This window comes from Coturnix japonica, chromosome 19 (assembly GCF_001577835.2).
Source record: "Coturnix japonica isolate 7356 chromosome 19, Coturnix japonica 2.1, whole genome shotgun sequence".
Lineage (NCBI taxonomy): Eukaryota > Metazoa > Chordata > Aves > Galliformes > Phasianidae > Coturnix > Coturnix japonica.
The window spans coordinates 5,988,679-6,008,088 of record NC_029534.1 but is presented as its reverse complement, the minus strand read 5'-3'; the positions used below and the strand labels follow the sequence as shown (position 1 = coordinate 6,008,088).

At 45.8% G+C, this 19,410-nt stretch overlaps 1 protein-coding gene across 2 annotated transcripts in view; it reads right to left on the bottom strand.

Annotated features, from left to right (window-relative positions):
• Positions 1 to 19,410, bottom strand: part of YPEL2 (yippee like 2) — a 30,123-nt gene continuing 10,713 nt past the window's right edge. For both annotated transcript variants that reach the window (XM_015880936.2, XM_015880937.2), the window contains 3 exons: positions 6,406 to 6,449; positions 5,745 to 5,853; positions 1 to 4,421 (listed from right to left, as the gene is read on the bottom strand). In XM_015880936.2, coding sequence (XP_015736422.1) covers positions 4,332 to 4,421; positions 5,745 to 5,853; positions 6,406 to 6,449 — 243 coding nt within the window. In that variant the 3' untranslated portion in view covers positions 1 to 4,331. The remainder of the gene's footprint in view (positions 4,422 to 5,744; positions 5,854 to 6,405; positions 6,450 to 19,410) is intronic.

The window sequence follows — 19,410 nt, the reverse complement described above, 5'->3', positions numbered from 1 at the left end:
TTTAGTACTTGAAAAGTTTATTTTCTCAAATGAGCACCAACACATATTTGTAAATATGACAAACAATACGGCTCCCTCTAATACTGAAGAGCTATATACAGTGTACAAACACATGAAAAGGTGGAAACCAAGTACTGGAAAACAACCAATCGCGTTTATTACTGAAGCGAATGACCTGAAAGAATATGCTAAAAATAAAAAATAAAATTAAATTAAAATAAGATCAAAGAAATCAAAGTATACACAATTTGTAAACACGAGAGCATCGACAGACAGGCTGGTATTGGAAACACTGTCCTTTAGTTTTGTCAGCGGGGAAAGCATTCCCATTTCCTTACAAGAACAAAACAAAGGATAAATACAGTTCATAGCTATGAGAACAGCTTCTTGGTGATTGTACCACACAGTGCCATTCTGCTTGCATTAAATACGTCCGTTTCTCTTTTTGAATTCACTATGATCTCTTTGTTTTCCCTCTTTTAAACAGGATTCTTCAGCCTCTATGTGTAACATCATTGTTTCTGGGTGCTCGGTCCCCAAGGCCCGGCCCTGCTGAGAGCTGCAGCTCCCACCCAGCACAGTGCTGTCTGTGTGCTCACACACCAGGCAGGAAAACGCACGCAGAGAAAATCCTCACCATGAGAGCAACAAATTTCACCTGTAGGTTTTGTGAGTGGGTTGATTTTTGTTTTCCTGTCTGTCTTTAAATGATGTGTGCCAGCATCAGAGGATCACGGAGCGCGCAGCAGAGGTTCAGTGCTGGAAACAGCTCCTTGCTCAGCAATGCAGCCCAGCTGTGCACGCTGTTGGTCCGCTTTGGGATCAAACAGAGACCCAAGGAGATAAAAACAGAGAGTGGGGAGCAGGGCACAGGGACAGAAGGGAAAACAAAGGAACGAACTCTGCTGCCCGAGAGGTAAACTTGCGCTCTAGTTCGTTATGTAGCAGCCTGGTTGAAAAACAAAGAAAGGAAAAACAGAACAAAAGAAAAGAAAAGAAAACCAGGACCTGTGTCCAAAGACTTCCTTCAGTTTCAAAAACAGCTCCTTACAAACCTCCAAGTGGTGATGCTGAGCTCACAGCCAATCTGTGCTCCTGCATCCAGAGCCATATCCATCCCTGCCCAGCACTGCACAGGAATCACATCCACCCCCCCAGCCCCTGTATCCCCCCCAACCCCCATAGTCACAACCCCAGCAGGACAACATCCACGTGGGTGTTTGTATCCCTCTCAATGTATTTCCCAACCAATGCAGAAGGAAAGGGGATCATTTATAAATGATGAGAAAAGTGCTCGCGGGGAGGGGCTCCGAGAAAACGGCACCAAATATATTATTAATATTATTTTTAAATTAAATATTATTTACAAAAGCATACTTCACAAGATAACATGATTCTTTCTTTTTTTTCTTTTTCCTTCCTGCTTTGTATATATTACCATCTGGGTACTTATTACGGGGACGGGGATCTCACAGCAGATAATCCACCTGAGCACAGCAAATCTGGGACTCGGTGAAGGCTGAGCTTTGGGGCAGTGCAGGGCGATGGAAGCTCAGCTCACAGGGCTGAGGCTGCCCCACATTACAGCCCATGCTTCCCCAGGGGGCAGTTCTGGAGCCACCCACAGCCCCCAGCACAGGGTGCAGTCTTTGGTTATGCTGCTTTCCACGCCATGGGGCAGCTCATGGATTACTCTGTACACGATGTGGGCTCCCACAGGCACACATTCATGTTTTCCTATTGGGACGTGAGGCCACATTCTGGGCAATGTAAATCTGTGGATGCTGATGAGACAAAGCCAATTAAAACCAGATTAAGATCTTGCCATATTCAGGCTTGGACTGGTTGCCATTAAAAGCGTAACCCCTGGGAACGGTTAAAAACAGCCTGATTGATGGAACATCATCCTTTCTTGTCCCAAATATAAGGATAAAAGCATTAGTATCTGGTATCTTATTTATAGGTGATACCAACTTAAAACCATGAGCCCACACAAGGTATTTTTCTCAACCTCATATTAACAGTTTGGGGTTATCCCTTACTTCTCCCCCCAAGGTACAAACAGATCCTTCTGAGGGCTGTGCATGTGGGAGACCAGGAGCTCTTTGAAGAATGCAAATTACTTCCCAGTAGGCAAAACCCAACCAATTGTCACAGATCAACAACTAAAGGACAGGACAATGGGACCAGGCCAGTGCCAACAAGCTGGTGGGTACTGCAGAGCTTGTGATTTTGACTGGGATTTTACTGCTTAAGGCAATGTGGATGATGGAAGCAGAGACAATCAGAAATGAAAGCTGAAGCAACCGCTACACAACCACAACAGAAAGGGTAAAGGCAGAAGCTATCTCCAAACAGGCTAGCCACAAAATGAGCCAATTCCACCCATTCCAGCAGCCTTCAGCTCACCTTCCCCTGCCAGGTGTAACAACGCGCTGTCACAAAATAGTGGTTCAAGAGAAAAGCAGCCTTTGCTTTGATGGCCCAGCAGGTTGGGGCTTCGGTCCAACACGTAAAGCCTACCCCAACCTATAAGCAGCATCTCTGCTCACATCTCCTTCATGAACAGCAAATGATTTTGTCACCAGCCCCTCCACGCTGGTCCCCAGCTCGTGGGATCTTGGGGTGGGGACAAGAGACAAGAGATTACAGCTCCAAAGCTTCGGTTTCATAAGGAGCTACAAACCCCTGTGCAATACTCTTTCTTTCTGGATTAAGAAAGATTTTCCCCCAGTGGATTAACCTACTTGAAAGAACTCCACAAACAAAAAGAAAATTCACTCAGAGAGATAACACTAATTCGGTCCAACAGTCTTTGAGCCATGCACCAGATAGCGGCTGGACTGCTGCAGAGCAAACTTCACATTGTTTTTTACATCTAACGCAGCTCCCCGCTCACACACAGTGCTCCTTCCCCACCCATCACCTTGGGAAGGTCCACGCTCATCAGCCTGAAAAACTTCACAGCAAAGGACTTATCCTCTGCAGTCACAATAACCACATCCACCTCTCCCACTTAAATTCCAGAGCACAATTTCAGGGGTAGAGGGAGGATACTTTAGTTTCCTTTTTCCATCCCATCTCCCCTGTGCCTCCAGCAGGCTTCTGGGAGTGGGAAAAAGGGGGGAAGGTTTGGGGGATACCTCATGGCTTGAAATATCCACCTGTGCAATACTGCTAAACTGTCACAGTTCCTCTGCTCCCTCCTCTCCCCCCCTTTCACATCATTTCTCTGAAAGGCTCCCAAAGCAGAGCTGATGGCTGGGGCATGGGACTGAAAGATATTCTAACAGCACTTTGCTACTTGTACTCATGAAGGCTTGGTAAAAAACCCCCAAGGACACCCAGGGGAGTAAAGAAAGTCAAAGGGTGCCCTACATTACTGAGTTTGTCCCCATCCTCTCCAACACAATTTCCTCTTTCTTGCTTAGCACCTGCCTTCTTTTTTTGTAGATTTTTTTTCCCCTGTTGTATCTTCTAAGCTTCAGTTCCAGCCTCCTTGTGCCTTAAGTGGCTTTTTCCTTCTCTCTGAAGGGCTCAAGTGTCAGGATTTGGTTTCTCCAGCTGTGAGGATGCTCCCACAGCTGTGTTCTGTTGGGATGTTTGGCCTACCTACCCTGAAACAGAGAGAAAAAGGAGAGGCAGGGAATCTCTCCAGCCTTCAGGTCTCCCCTTCCTCCCCTAGACAACAAGTTCATAAACAGCAAACAAAACACAGATCTGCGACTTGCAGGGAGAACTGGTTATGTCTTGTGCTCAGCCAGCGTAGACTGAAGCTCCACCAGCGGAGCAGCAGTTTTATGCTTCAGAGAGAACGCAGCCGTGAGGTATTTTTCTGTCCATTTAGACAAGTAGACAGTTTCAAGCCTTGGTTAACCAGGACTTAAAGGAGAAGTGCAGTATTACTCCCAGTGACCTCCCTCTGGGCCCACTCCCCACCCGCTATCACGTTCTCCTGCCCAAAACTCATGTCTTCCTCCTGCACCGAGACCTGCTGATAAAATGCCACCACAGAGCCAACTTCAGTTCATACGTAAGCATTCGTCAACATGGAATGGCTGTCGGGCATTCGGTGCATTCTCTTAGCCAACGCCAGAACAGAGAGAGAAGCAGCCAGGGTCAACTCACAAACAGATACAAAGCAAAGAGACAGAGAGACAGAAATTTAGAGGCCAGTCACCAATAAAGATGGAGAAGGGTGTGAAGATGCTCCCAGATTGCAGAGCCTCTAAATGCATGGAACCAAGCGTTCAGTCACTCTCTCACTCTTGGATATAATGTTCGGTTGGATGGCATTCTCTTACACACTGGTAGGGCTGGGCTCCCTCCGTTCAATCCCAGCCATTATCCTTGATCATGTGGGCAAGTTCAATGATGAATTTTCCTTCTTTGTATTTCTGACTACTCTCAAAAGCATGTTCCTAAACAGAGAAGAACGAATGCCATCAGTATGATATCTGAAGGTACGGTCGCACTGACAGAACCTGGAATGCTGGTCCAGGCCCCAGTCTGGCAAGGAGATCTGTCTGCTGGGTAGGACAGTCAAACTGCAGGAGCTCCTGAAGGTGTTCTGCAAAGATTGCATTTGGAACGATCTTAAACCTGATTCTGGTCATCTCCATAGGCTGAAAAGGCACAACCAGCACCTTGTAAGCACGTGGCTTTAGGCAGGCTAATGGCAACTGCTCTGTGAACTATGCCTTAGGAACGATCACTGATGAAATCTGCCTCTTTCTGGAGCAGTCTGAGGATTTATTAAGATTAGGAATCCAGAGCTACTCCAGCTAAAAAATTGCCGCAAAGGCATTGCCTCTGGGAGTGAGCTGGGCTAACGGGCAGCTTCACTTGGAAGTGGAGCTGAGGGGCATCCTGGGAAGCACCCATTCTACATAGGTAGGATGAACAAAGCATGGGATCTCTAAGCAGGACGGACTCCACTTGCACATTCTGGTTGCATCTTCAAAGGCAGCTCAGCCCCAGCTCAGGCTCACTGTTTGCACACACATCTGTGTCATGCATCAGAGAGGATGCTGTGCTTATGGAATTCTGTATTTAGTTTTACAGTAAACTCAATTTATGCACTTAGCGTTCTTCTCCATTTGTGAGATCCACGCTGTGTTTCTGCACGGATTCCCACCACATTCATTTTTGATGCTTTGCTTTTTATAGCCTTTTGACTGACTTTGAAGAATATTTCTGTCCAGAGGCCACAGATGCAATAGATGTTTTGTTCAGAGACTGGTCAGAATGTTCTGACAAACAAGAATGCTGCGTGCCTCCTGAAGCAGAAATTAGAACGTAGCATAAGCCTTTATTTGAAGATAATTGAATTTATGGAGCACGAGAGACAGCAAACAGATCAACTCATGTTCAATAGCATTTCTAGTAGGAAGGACACAGGATTAGCAATATATGAACCACTCTATTAGAGATGTTCTGGAAAAACAGAGCAAGCAAAACACAAAGTCTGGCTGAATTTTACATCACACCGAGGGACCCCCAACCAAAACTAAATCCACACACAATTCTTAGAAAGATGAAACATTGGTCACAAAGAGCTCACAGCCTGAACTCAACAAAAGACAGGATGGAAAATGGAAATGCAGAATGGCTACAGACCAAAATCCGCATTTCTGGTTCCCAAGTTGATGTTCTTTCCACCAGACCACGTTCTGCCACACAAACCTTCAGCAAGAGCTGCAGCAAAGACATCCACAGGAAAAACAAGCGATGCTGATACTCACATATTTCCAGCCCAGTGTGGTTTTGCAGTTTTCACAGTAAATGTCTGCAACCGCATGTAATCCTGTCAATAACACCCGCTCCTCTGCAGGGCCACAACCCACATTAACTCTGGAGAAAACGGAGAGAAGCTCCCTGTTAGTGCATCTTCCCATAGCAAGACCCTGCTGTGAAGCTGAGGGTACTGCAGTGTTTGAAAGCACAAGCAGGAAATTCAGCATACTGAGTACAAGTTTTGAGCAGAAGATCAATACCATTCCAGTACATCGCACTAATTGTGCACTTGAGAAAGATCTTCATTTCCAAACTATGCCACAGCTCTACAAAAAGTTTGCATGTAGATATTTTGTATTCTCTGCATTTATAAAGCCCTGACTCTCTGTCCAACTTCCCTCTCTGGGAAGAGATGAGTCACCTCTTAGCTCTGATTTCTCAAACTGATGATGAAAAAGCACACCTTTTCCTAGCTGCTTATCTGAAACTCGAACTTACAATCAAATGTGAATCAGTGCTATTTCCTGCCTTTCTCTGCCCATTTGCAGCAGGCTCACAAGTCTTGGGCAGAGGTTTTCTACAAGAAAACTTTGCTGCACTACTTGGTGAGAGTTTTCTTAAGTGCATCTTAAAGACATGCAAAGATAACATGCATGGAGTTCTACTCACACTGAATTGAAGAGGTATGCTCGTCCTTGGCTTCCTTGAAAGGACTGAAAGGCAAGAAAACAAAATTCAGTGTGGGTTGGTTGGCAGAAATATGGCTAAACCAGGAACTACTCCCAACACCTTAATTAATGACCACAGATGGTCAGTACTGCCCAATTACCAGGGCCTGAGTTGTGCCTCCAGGTGGAAGAGGCACAAAGCCATCATCAGGCAACAAGCACTGATGGAGAGGCCCTGTCCTGGAAGGCAGCAGCTGCCTCGGGCTCCTCTGCCCACACAACAAGTTGCTGGCAGCCTCACCTGCTTTATCACCTGCTATCTCCAGCATCTACGTGCAGCGTGAGCCTATTTCCAAGAGTTCAGCTGTTCTCACTCTCATGGGCACATGCTGAACTGAACCAAGCCTGGAAGCTCTGCATAAGGTGCTGCACACACAACTGCTTTCATTCTATCTGGGCACATCCCCCCTGCCCTGCATCTCCCAGGGCCTCACTGCAAAACCAGGTGGTCCTAAAGAGCTGGCATGTGGCTGGGAGCCAGCAGGTTGCTCTGCTGTCCCATCGCACTGCCCAGAGCCTCACAGGCAGCAGCAGCTCACACGCAGCAAGTTCTACCTGTGACGTTAATGCGCTCTGACAAGCACATGCTGAATTAAACATTTGGTGCTTATGAGCAAGAGCACAGGTGCTGTGTGAGCACAAGTTACCTTAGGAGACACCTCAGGGAATTCACGCATCAAGGACTGAGGAGCTGGTAAAGCTGAAGAGAAGCTTTTCAGGATCATTTAACCCTTTAACCAGGAACCTTGGGCTACGTAATGGTTTTCCTAAACCCTCAGCTTCTGCAGATGGAGTTCTGTATGACCAAGGATGGCCTCACAGAGAAGCAAAGTGAGAGCCACCCTAGGAGCAGTTAGCCCCATTTCCATCCACACCAGCAGCACTCACAGCTCCTGTGCTGACCAGCATAAGAGGTCACAATTCACTGAAGGAGAAATTTAAAACCACCTTGACAAGGAACAAGCCACTGCCAGGAAGAGTCCTGGAGGAGAAGCTGCTCTTCAGCTGAGTCTGGAGCCCCATGTTATTGCCACCTAGGGCACAGAAGAGTCACTTGGATGCAGAAGGGGTGGATGCCGGAGGCACATGGGTATCTCTTTCACACAGACAAAAGCAGTGCCCTGAGGAACGCCTCTTTTCTTCGGCAGGAATTAAATAGGACACATGGCTTGAGTATGTTTGTGTAATTGCATTTGTTAGAGAAGCTTCTTTCAATCTTTCTGCAGCCCTCAAGCCCCTTATTATTGTTGCTGTCAGCTGGCTGATACCCGCACACCAAGTAGGGCTGGCCTGGCAGCTCCAAGGTGCAGGCAGCATTGTCTCAACACCCTGGGTGGGAAATGAGAACAGCACGAAGCTCATTGCTCCCCAGGGCAGGGGGACAGAGACCAGACCCACACAACACCCCACCTTGCTGTCCTGAACAGCAGGGCCCTGGCAGCCCTCAGGCTGCGGATGGGTATGGGATGAAACATCAGGTCCCCCAGGCACATGTGTGCCATCAAAGCAGAATGAAAGCAGATGTAGCCTGCTAGCCATCCAGCCCTTCCAGTAAATACTTTTCCATAAACACCAAAGAGAGTAAGTTTGCCAATAAAAACAACCATGGGAGCAAAGTTTTTATTGGTACAGAAATAGGATTTTCCATTACTGCTGTGCAAATGCCTGTCTTTAATAAACAACAAAACCAAACCCACTGGCTCTGTGCCTGGGGCTCCCTGGGCACTCCCAGAGGACAGTGGCATCCCCAGAGATGATTCTCCTTACAGCTCAGCCAGGGCTCCAGGGCATCTGAGGTGGTCACCAAATAGAAGTCCCACAAATTACCTTCTGCCCAAGCAGGACTTCTCAGTGTGCCATCACGCAGCTCTCAGTGCTGCTGCCTGTCCTGATATCCACCCTCCAGCTAGACAAGGACTTGGCAAATCACATAAAAAGAAGTGAGAAAGGTCTGGCAGCCACCTCAAATTCACTAATGCTTTTGCTGTCCACAAGAGCAAACTGTCAGTATCTTTATAAAGGTACGTGGACAAGTTTCACCTGGGTGCTGTTGCAACCTCAGCATTTTCTGGAGATGTCCCTTCTCTGCTGGGGCTCCAGACAAAAATGGCACATGCTGTAATGGGCATTACAAAACCAGGAGAAGCTGATCTATTTATACACAACCAGATGTCCTTTTCTTTGTAGTGAGGTGACTGTTTTAAACACACACAGAAGATTTCTGCAACGTGCTTGGTGTTTGCTGGACAGTGAGGTCAGCAGTAAGACCTGCATTCTATGCTGTATGTTTTCTCTGCGTAGATTTTCCAGGTATACATTGAAAAGTGTATCTCACGCGCGTATAAATCCAGACTTCACATTCTCTAAAGCAACAGCTCCTGGTATCACTTTTTAGCTGAAAGAAACGGAAAGGATTTTTGGTCGTTGTTTCCTGCTGAAAACCCAAGCACATATTTTTCTCTGCACTGCTAACGCTGAATGTCTGGCTGGAAACACATCTGTATATGCCAGCAATAAAGTGCTCCCTCTCTGTTCTCTGTGAGTCTTCTAAAAAACAAAACAAGCTTTTGTGATGTGCAGCACACAACAGCTTACTGCTCCTGATTCCTTACATCCCAAACCCTTTGCTGTTCCACTCAGCACAGTGGCACCCAAGAGCTGCAGGGCTGAGCACCCAGGTGGGAACAACTCCCAGCTGCTGAGCTGCCTCTTATTCCAGCAGGAGCTCCATGTGAAGATGCCTTTGGCAGCTGCTGTGGTTGAAGAAGCTCCTATCATTCAATCTACAGACCCTCATTACAGCCCCTCAGCCACATTGATTCCAGACAAGATCTGGGAAATCCTTATTTTTAAAAACAAATACCTCTTTTGTGCATGCAGGGATTTAAATATCCTTTTCTTGCTGTACTGCAACACAGATCCAGCTGAAAGGACAATCACACAAACTGCCAAATAATCACAGTATGAAGGCAAAGAAAAGTCATTCTGCGCAAGGAGTTCTTAATCTAAATTTGCTGGCAGAGAACCACAGTGCAGAAGGAGAGCTCCAGCAAGAGGCAGAATGCAGGGCAAGAGCTGGGGCTTCACAGCAGATCGGATCTGCTGCAGAAGGAAGTGTAGTGTGGATCCAGCATCTAAAGTGGGAGCTCATTGTGGCAGGTACACACTGCTTGCCACAGCAGGGACAGACTCATCCTGCAGGATCCAGAGCTGCATCCATATAAATTCAATACCCACAACCTTGGGAGCTGTCATTTCAGTTCAGTCCATTTGCTATATTCTGACCTCAAGTGCAAGTGCTGACTGCACCGTTCTGTTCACACAGTCTGTGGTTCCTGGATAAGATGCTCAAGCCCTTCCAAGCCTTACTCAGTGCAGCTGCAGCCCTGGGAAACCCTGGCAAATGTGAGAAGGGCTGTGCCCCTCCACCTCCAGCTCTGCACTCACACCTTCCTGTCCCTGGTGACCACTGGAAACAGAAGGAGATGTTCAGGTTCAATCAGCACAACCAGGGGACAGCACTGGTACTGAATGTGCCCACACCTACACAGCACAGCCCCATCCCTCAGTACCTACAGCTCCCCATTCACCATGCTTGCAGCCCACTCAGCAAACAGAGGACAGGATTAATGTCCCAAGTCTTTGTGACAGCTTTGACAATAGGCTGAGCACAAAAAGAGCTGGCTGGAATCATCTGGAAAACCAGGAAGCAGCTGCCAGGACTAAATGGCTCCATACTGCTGCCTGCTCTCTGCAGGCTGCAGAGAGTGCTGCCCCTTACCTATGTCCAGCTGGCAGCCCTTTAGCAAACCAATAAAACAAAAATGAAAAGGTCCCAGGGAGGGAAAAAGGAACAGAGCGTGCCCCTGCAAGCTACCCCTGGGAGAGCTGCAAACAGTTCTCACTGCAGGCACACAGACAGGGCTGGAGACCACAGCCGGCCTGCAGCTCCAGGCACATTCAGGCTCTGAACAACTAAGGATGAGATTTCTGTTAACATAAAACACAGCCTGAAGGGAGAGAAAACCTTTAACAACCCAGGTGCAACGTCCATCCAACTGGAGTGAGTTTGCTACAAAGCTGTGCTCCAGGACACAGGCTCCTCGTGCCCAAAAAGAACGTGTGGAAACCCAAGGAGCCCCATTTACACCAAGAAAGCAACTTACACTCAGCAATTCCACTTCACTGTCCCTGGCACTAAACCCCAACTCCTCTCAGCTGCCGTCCCACCCAACAACCAACATCACACTGAAAGCTCTGCTTGAATGGCACCTTCTCAAGCCCTATTATTTACAGCAAAAATAAATGGATTAAAAAAAAAAAAAACAAAACAAAGCTTGCTATGTGTTTACAGCAACTAGTACGCCTAGTAACAGCACTAGGTATAGGATGGCTCTAACAGGAGATCACTTGTGAGTCACTGTGTAGTGGAAAGAAATTGGACATGGAATAAGGAAGAGGCGCCGCAGCTCTGGGGGAGCACAAGCTCAGTGAGCCAACCCCCACACCCACCAGGCTGTGCAGGGTTCATTCATTGCACCCAGCTCTCCCCACAAGGGACAGCTAATGATCTGATTTAATTGAGATTCAATTTTGCTCTGCTGATGCTGGATACGGACCCACGTCAGGGGAACAGCTTACGTTGTTCCACCTGGTGCACAGCCGTGCCCCTGCCCTGCTCCAGCTGCGCTCCTGACTTCTCATTGAGCTTCAACACAGGCCCTTAATACTATTTAAAGCCCAAAGTCGATATGGAATTAGTGGACCAAACTCATCTCTGAAGTAAATTCAATTAATTCAGCACAGCCTTATTCCCCAGCAGCCTACACTGCTGTAGCACACTGAATAACTATTTATTGCTTCACCCTCAAAGCAGCATCTTGCTACTGCCTGGCTGTGGAAAGGCTACACAGGCTGTGGGAAGGGAAGGGAGCAGCAGCTCAGAGATGGATGATGTCACTGCAATGGTTCTTCATGTTGATAGGAGATGTTATCAGCTCCTGCCCTGCCAGTAGCAGTGCTCACTGAAGCCCTTCGTTCCCTCTGCAGACAGGAGCCTTCTTTAATTTTCTTTTTTTGAGATGCTTTCATCTTTTCATGTTTCTAGGAGATAAAGCTAAGAAAAACCAGCATTGTTCACAAGACTTCCAAAAGTGCTTGGGAACGGAGTGCTCTGCAGTGTACCACTGAGACTGCCCATTATCAGCAGTGGGGAGAGCAAGAGATTACCCTGCTTTGCAGTAATGAAAAATCAGTATTTGAGACAAGTGAGCATTCTTTTTGCCTTTCTTTTTCCCCATAGCACACAGATTTCCAATACCTATTTAAACCACCACACTGCTAAGCTAAAGCCAAAGTTCTGTAAAGCACCTCCACATTCAGAATCTATATGCAAACAGCTCTGCCTCATTCTCCCTCCACTGGGCTCCCAACATTACCTTAACAGCCCTAACACAACCTGAAGTCCCAACAGGTTACCATGAGCCCTGCGCATTTCAGACTCCTTTAATAAGCCCTGGGCTTCTATAAACTGCTCGTAGCTCACAGACCTCAAAGGGAAATTTCAAAATGTGAATGCTAAAGGCACAAACAACAGAAGACAAATAAGAAGTATACCAAATTTATTAGGCCTATATGACTTCACAGTATTTTGGGGCTTCTGCCACCTCTGATGGCCTCAGGTTGCTGCTGGTGCACTTTAAAACTTGACACTGGAATTAAAAATGATGGGAATACAGAGAGAATGAAGCAGACAATCTTTGATTTCACATATAGGGAGGCACACTAAACCAAAGCAGCTCCATGAGACAAAAAGAGGGTTTATATGTGAGCTGAGCAGAGGGTGATGGACATGGGAGAAGACACACACAGTCCCATGGGAGCAAGGAGTGACTCCTACCACATTCCTGCACGACTCCCCTCTGTCAAAATAGAATCCCCAGCACTTCAGCCACCACCACCATCCACTCAATGCAACCCTTTATGGTTTGGTACAGAAGAAAGCAGCACTTTATTACTTAATGTGGAAAAACCTACAGGATGAGAACAAAGCCCAGCAGTTTCTTCCTGGATACAGAATGACGAAGAAATATGTATGTTCCAGTGAACCTACAATTGCTACAGCAGCAGTGTGTTTTTCTTTCCCCTCATTTTTATGTGGGACTGTTTTCCTGGATGGTGATGGTGGCTTGAAGCAACCAACAAAAAAACTATATGGAAAAGGAGTGGCAGGGAAGGGGTAGTGCCCTTTCTTTCCACATTAATTATTGCTACTATATGGGCTTTAGAGATAAACACAAGACAGAACTGGAATGGAAGATGGAAACTGCTAATGCAACAGATATTTAATTAGCAGCATAATAGCAACCGTCCATGGATCAGCAGAACACCATATTCCATTAATGCAGCCACTGAGCTCACAACAGCAGCACAGCTGACACAGAGAGCAGATCTGCTTCTCAGCAAAACCAGTGCGTCCACAGCAGTCCCCTGGATAATAAATGGGAACTCTCTTTTATTTCTGCTCAGGTCATCAATTTTAAGGCAGAGGAAGCAGCAGGTGAAAAGAGAGTTACCTCCATAAAGAAAGTGATTGATGAGGAAATCCATTTTTATCCTCCCTGACAAGGATTTCTAAACCAATCTGAATTATTACCTTTTTTGGGGGGGAGTGAAACAGAATGAAATACTTTGAAAATCACACAGCAATTAATTGCTGTATAAATACAATTACATAAGGAGTTTCCTTGGGCTCTCTCCGTTCAGCAGATACATCGTGCCTCAATCAGAGACCTGATCCTGACCACCTTCCACCCCCATTAAAGCCAGCCAGAATGGAGGGAGCACAGTGACTCGCAGGCTAAGCCCCAGAGGAAGCAATTACACAGGACAAAAATCTAATTTAGGTAGCTGTGCTATGGAACAGGTACTACAAATACTCATTACGCTGCTCAGATTTCATATTCTGACTTTTTCCAGCAAAGGGCACTTTTATTTGTTTATTCTCCCTCTCCCTTTCAAACACAAGCTTTCCAGAGCTGCCAAGACCAGCTCCTGTCCCCAGGCTGCAACAGAGGCCAGCAGACACCAGCCCAGCCCCTAACAGCACCCTGGTTGCAGGAGCTCTGCCCAGCCAGGGCTGCCTCCTGGGTAGCACACATAGGGAAGAGGTGCCCATTTTATTTTAAGCTGCATGGAAACCTACTTCAAAGTTTACAGCAGTGAAACAGGAAGCAGAAAGCAAAACAAAACCAAGACCCACTTGTGACTTCTTCCAGAACAGCTTTGCCGCTCACCACTTACAGCTTGAATTTCAGCAATACTTACAGCTAGGAACAAAGCTTCAAATAATATCCAATGCAGAATTCATTAGGGAACAAAAGCAGAAAAGCAGGATGCAAAAGCCCCTGGACAGCTGCTAGATGTGTGCAAAATGGATAAACCTGGTGGATAAGGAGCTAACAGCAGAATAAATGAACAGAAGCTTACTGTGCAGAGCTGAGCCAGTAAGACTAATGCAATTATGAAATGCATACACTGTGGAGACATTATTGCTGTATGCTGTTCAGTCTGAGGTTGGAACAATGAGACCAGCCCTGTTTCCATTTATAAAACGAGGCTGAAATGTAGAAAAGTACCACAAGAATGATAAAGAACTGGAAAAAAACAGTATCTCATTGTAACAGAAAAAGTTGAATCTGTTTAGCCCATCAAAACAGCGATGAAGAGTGACCTGAGTTACTGTATACCAGCAGCTTTTATAGTGAGAAGTAGTAGGCAGTGGATATCTATTTATATATTTTTTAATAATAAAAAGAATGGTCACTGACTAGAAGCACAAGCCAGACAAGTCTAAATTTGATGTCTCCCACCTGTAACATAGTAAGGATGATTAACCACTGGAATAAGTGACCAAGGAGAGCAGTGAATTTTCTCTCTTGAAGTCTTCAAATCAAGACTAAATGCTTTTCCAGGACGACATGCTGCAATCATGATGAAACCCACTGGCCTGTGCTAGAAATGATAGCTCCTCCAACCTTAAGAGCTCCTCAGCACCAAGCTGGGAGCTGTTCATATTTGGGAAGAAACAAGACCTACTTTAAAAGGAAGAAGAAACACGGTGGGATGGAAAATGGTAAGAACTTTATCCCAAAAAGGGAACGTACACCTTACCCCACAGTATTTCACTATTCCCCACATTAGAAATGTAGGACTGTTTCCATTGACTGGTTTTGGAACTTAAATGCTTCTTTTCCTGTTAAAAATACATTTTACAGACACATCATCATCTTAGGGTTATTCTTCAGCTTGAGTGCATGCTCTCCCTCCTCCTGCCCCAAGCAAGTAACTTCATGTCTTCAAGGTGAACTGACAAACAAATGCTGGCCTTGGCAGCACTGCTGAATGAGAATTGAGGCTCTGGGAAGTCACACACAGCCTTCCTCATGTGCCCAGAGGAGAAAGACAAAAGCCACAGAGCCTGCCACACACAACACCTATACAAGCTGCAGGGGAATGCTCTGAAGGAGCTAAATTCATACATGAGTTATCTGAAAGCTAGCACCAAAGTCTCATATGCTTTAAGATCCCAGAGTTGTAACACAGAGCAAAGTTTGATGCTTTCAATATGCCATAAGGATCACTGAGATTACTGTACCAACAAGCTCAGCAACCTGCTTGCCAGGCATGCACATGTGAAGGGATGCATAGCGACTGGGAGTGAGGTTTGCTTGAGAATCACACAACTCCTGTCTCAAAAGACTGTGAAGAGCTTGTAAGTGCACTCTACAGCTAACCACCCAACCCAGCTGAGGAAGTCAAGCACACACAAGTGTGTTTTTTTTCCCTAAATTCTCTGTGCTGGCATTGCCACAGCCTTTTGTGTTGAAGGATTTCATGTTCATATGGGTCCCAAGCAGACATCAAAGGAAAGCATTAAACTTCTTAGGCAAGCCTTAGGCCAACTTCAGAGGATACATCACTGCATAATATTTAGCATTTGGATCACAGAAGTGCATGGAAAAAGAAACTGCAAGACGCCCACAAGACATTCCCTACATACTTCCATAATCAGGGACATTTCTGCTGGAGTACTGTTCCCATGGCAGGAAAAAAAAGTCAGCAACCAAGACACCAGTGTGGCTTTATTTGGCCCTTCTGCTCATTCCCATCCTTCTTCACCAGACACATACGAACTCCTATGGAAAAGGACTGACAGTTTGAAAAGCACACAGCAGGTAAAAACCAGCACTGCATCTGAGAGAGGAAATGCTCTTTACGCTGTTGAATGTCTATCATGTCAGCTGTTCCTCCAGCCACACTAAGGAGTGATGCAGAAGGCAAACATCTCAAGAGAAGCCCATCCACCCACTTCCCAGAGTGGCTGTGCCATTGCTGATTACAGAACACTTTCTTCTTAAAGGTTCTAAAAACCATGAGATGTTTTGCCTAAGAAAGAGAAAACCAACAAGTACTTTCACTTATAGTTTGGTAACTGGAAACACAAAGCACTGAAATATGCTTTTTAACTACAGCTGCCTGGCACGATATTTGGTTTTTACAGTAAAGCCAAAGGGGATTAGGACATACCGTTCTAATTCACAAGAGCAGACAGCACCTGCTCCAGAGCTTTATCTTCCAAGCAGACTGGAGAAAACAGCAGCATTTCAATGGTACAGCAGGGAAAAGAGGAACAAAGACATTTAGTGACTTACTCAGCGTCACACAGCAACCTGTTTCAGGTCTGGGTTGCGTTCCCAGAGCCTCAGCCCACTCAGGCATTGGAAAAAGCAATGAAATAAGAGTATGCGCTATATTTGGCACTCATTCCTAAATCATCCATTGCTACGAGGGAACAAGAACCTCCACTCATGTTAATGCGAGGCACTGAAGGAAATATAAATGAAAACTAGTTATTCACTCCACCCATCTATCTGATCACCTTCTATTTCCTAAGTCAGTAAAACCTTTCTTGGCCAGACGACCCAGCCCACAATTGGGATCTCATTACAAATCAGACATACTAAACCACTTTCTCCCTTTGGCTGCAAAAGATAAAAGGCCAAGTGCACAGGCAACATTTTAGTAACTGGCTTCATATAACAGTTTCAGATTTTCTTAAAAGCTTCAGCATCGATTATTTTCTTTAAATAGCAATGGGTTATTGAGAAACCTTCCATCCATTTTAATGCACAAGGTTTTCCTGAAGAAGGAAAGAAAGCAAAAAAATCAGTCCTGCAAAGACAGTTGTTAAAGAGTTTCTGATATCCAGACCTAGCAAAACACTGAAGCCAAAGTTAGTACTGGTGCTGAAGGACTAAGAGGAGAAACACTGAGACGAAAAGGAAATAAAGTATGGATTGACCCAATACAATAGTGGGATTCAGCTCCAGTTAGAGATTCAGCCAGCAGCGTGAGCCAGTGCTGCCATTTGTATGTTGCCAAAGGAGCTGAAGGCTCACAGCACGCATAGCGGCACAGCTCTCATGTGGTCTTTGTACAACTGGAGGCAAAACGAATATAGGAATTAATTTCTTTGAGCAAAACCACCAACACCCTGCTGTTACATAAAAGCATGTTCTCCAGGGAGCGCTTCCAAAGATGGTGTCATTTGGGCTTCTCTGAATCAAGCGACAGCCAGGTTCAAGATGGGATGGATACACTGCAGCCTGAGACACACCGGTTTGAAATAATCTGTTCCTTTTTCAGTCCTTGCAGTACTTGTTCCTTCCTTCAGTTTGTTAGATTTTCATATGGAAAATGTGCGGGGCAATTCCACCTCCTGGTTCTCAGATGCTAACATAAGCCTGTGATGAAAGCACTGAAGAAGGCCTCGGGGAGATGTTTAAAATCCTAACTCAAACAGATAAAAAGATGACTATTTAAGTTTGCCTGGGAAAGTCTCTGCACATATTGGAAACCCCTTGAGGCAGGGACTGCCCTTCTGTTCTCAGTTTAATGGTCCGTTGTACAAATTACGATTGCACAATTATTTTTATAAAGTTTTCAATTACACTAAGAATGTATCTCACTGAGGTTTATAACTGTGAGAAATAAAACCTAAAACCCCAAAGCCTTTGGATTTGAGCTACCCAACCCACTAATACCCCATCAGCAACACTCCTCCAACACTACTACAAGGCTATACCCCTGTCCACAATGAGCAGTTACAAGCACCTCAGCATGCTATAGCTAACACTGCCATAATTCAACACACAGCTTTGTTTCATGTTTTCAGATCTTTTCTTCTGCATTCATATTTTAGCAGTCACATTCCTGGGAAGATCCTGCATGTCTTAATGACTGGAAGCTCAAATTCCAAGCAGGGTGCAGTGGTATTGCCCTGCTGGAAGCTACTTACCTGCAAAGCTGGCTGTACTGCACACAGGAACATAAGGGGCACAGACGTAGAACAAGGAGGAGAAATAAGTGTGTTCTCCCTTGCTCAGAGCTAGGCATGTTGGAAAGAGCAAAGCACAAATTCTGACCTACAATGAATGCAGAAAGTAAAACCCATCTCCTTCTTTATATGCATCTCAGCACAAAATCCAGCTTGCAACAACTCCCCCAGTGAAGGGACAGGGGAGTGACTACCTCATTTCACAAATATCAGAACTGAGCACAGGAGCAAAGGCCTGAAGGCACCCTGCTGGTCTGAGAGGAAGACTGTGCTTCACACCCAGACCTGAGCACAAACTGCTAACTCTGCTGTTGACATTAACATTTCAAAACCTCTTTCTGTTGTGGAAATGTACAAACCTCCTCCTCTTAAAAACCTGGAGGCTTTACAGCCCTCCTCTGCTGAGAACTACTGCCCCTGTACAGGAACAAGAAGAGCCCCCAAGAGGCCCAGAATGACTCAGATGTGGTAGCCTTAGAGGAGGCTTGCCTACAGAAGCTGAAAAAAAAAACCCAAAACTGTAGCAGTCTGCAATAATTCATAGCCGAATGCTGAAATTCAACTGTTAGGCACAGGGATAAAACATCACAGAGGCGCAGATCAGCCCAACCAGGCAACAACCGAGAGAAAAAGAGGCAGCCTCCAATGGAAGGCCATACATCTGAGCACCTAACATAAAGAATCTGAGAGGATCTTTCCAGCTGAACAAGCAGTGCCCTTGATGCGAGGTGACACATTCTTATCTTCTCTGTGCAAACAGGAAGGGTGAAGCATGACACCCTTTCCACCAGGCAAAGCACCTCTGTGCCTTGTGATCCTGCCCTCTCTCTTAAGGCTGCTCCAGAAGCTAAACTCATTTAAGTTGCACACACACATACACACACACAGAGCTCGAGTGCAATTTCCTCTCATCTCAGCTAATAAATCTTACAGTGTGTCTGCTTTTTTCTGAACACATACTTTATGAGTTGAATAAACTTTATGGAAGAGTTGATTGCCAAGGCAGCCAAAAGCTGGAAACCTGATGCTTGACCACAGCCAGGCACAACAGGCTCCAGAAAAGTTTAGCAGCAGCTTTTGCACCTCTCAGCTTCTCTAACTCACTGCTCCCCCTGCAAAGACCCCTAAACTTACTGGCTCTGAATGCTTCTCATTCAGTTTATCCTCAAGACTCTTCCCTTTGTGATTGAGAAATCTTAAGACAAAACAGCATCCTTCCAACCTTACCAGCACAAAGCACAGCCCAGCATCCATCCCTTGCATTTTCTCTGCAGATTTTTTTAGTTTGGAAGCTGTCAAAACGATGTGGATTTGAGCAACAACTCAACAGTCTTTGGAAAGACATCTAACATTTCAGTAGAAGCATCAGCAAATCTTCCCTTAAGTAAAGGCTTTAGGGAAGTTGCCTGGAACAGATCAATATTCCACAGAGAAAACACTTCCAGGCACTTCTACAACTCCTGATCATGCAACAACCCTTTGGCAATGCTGACAAGCATGTACACAAACAAGTACAGGGGGAAGGCAACTTGCAGTCCTAGCCATCAG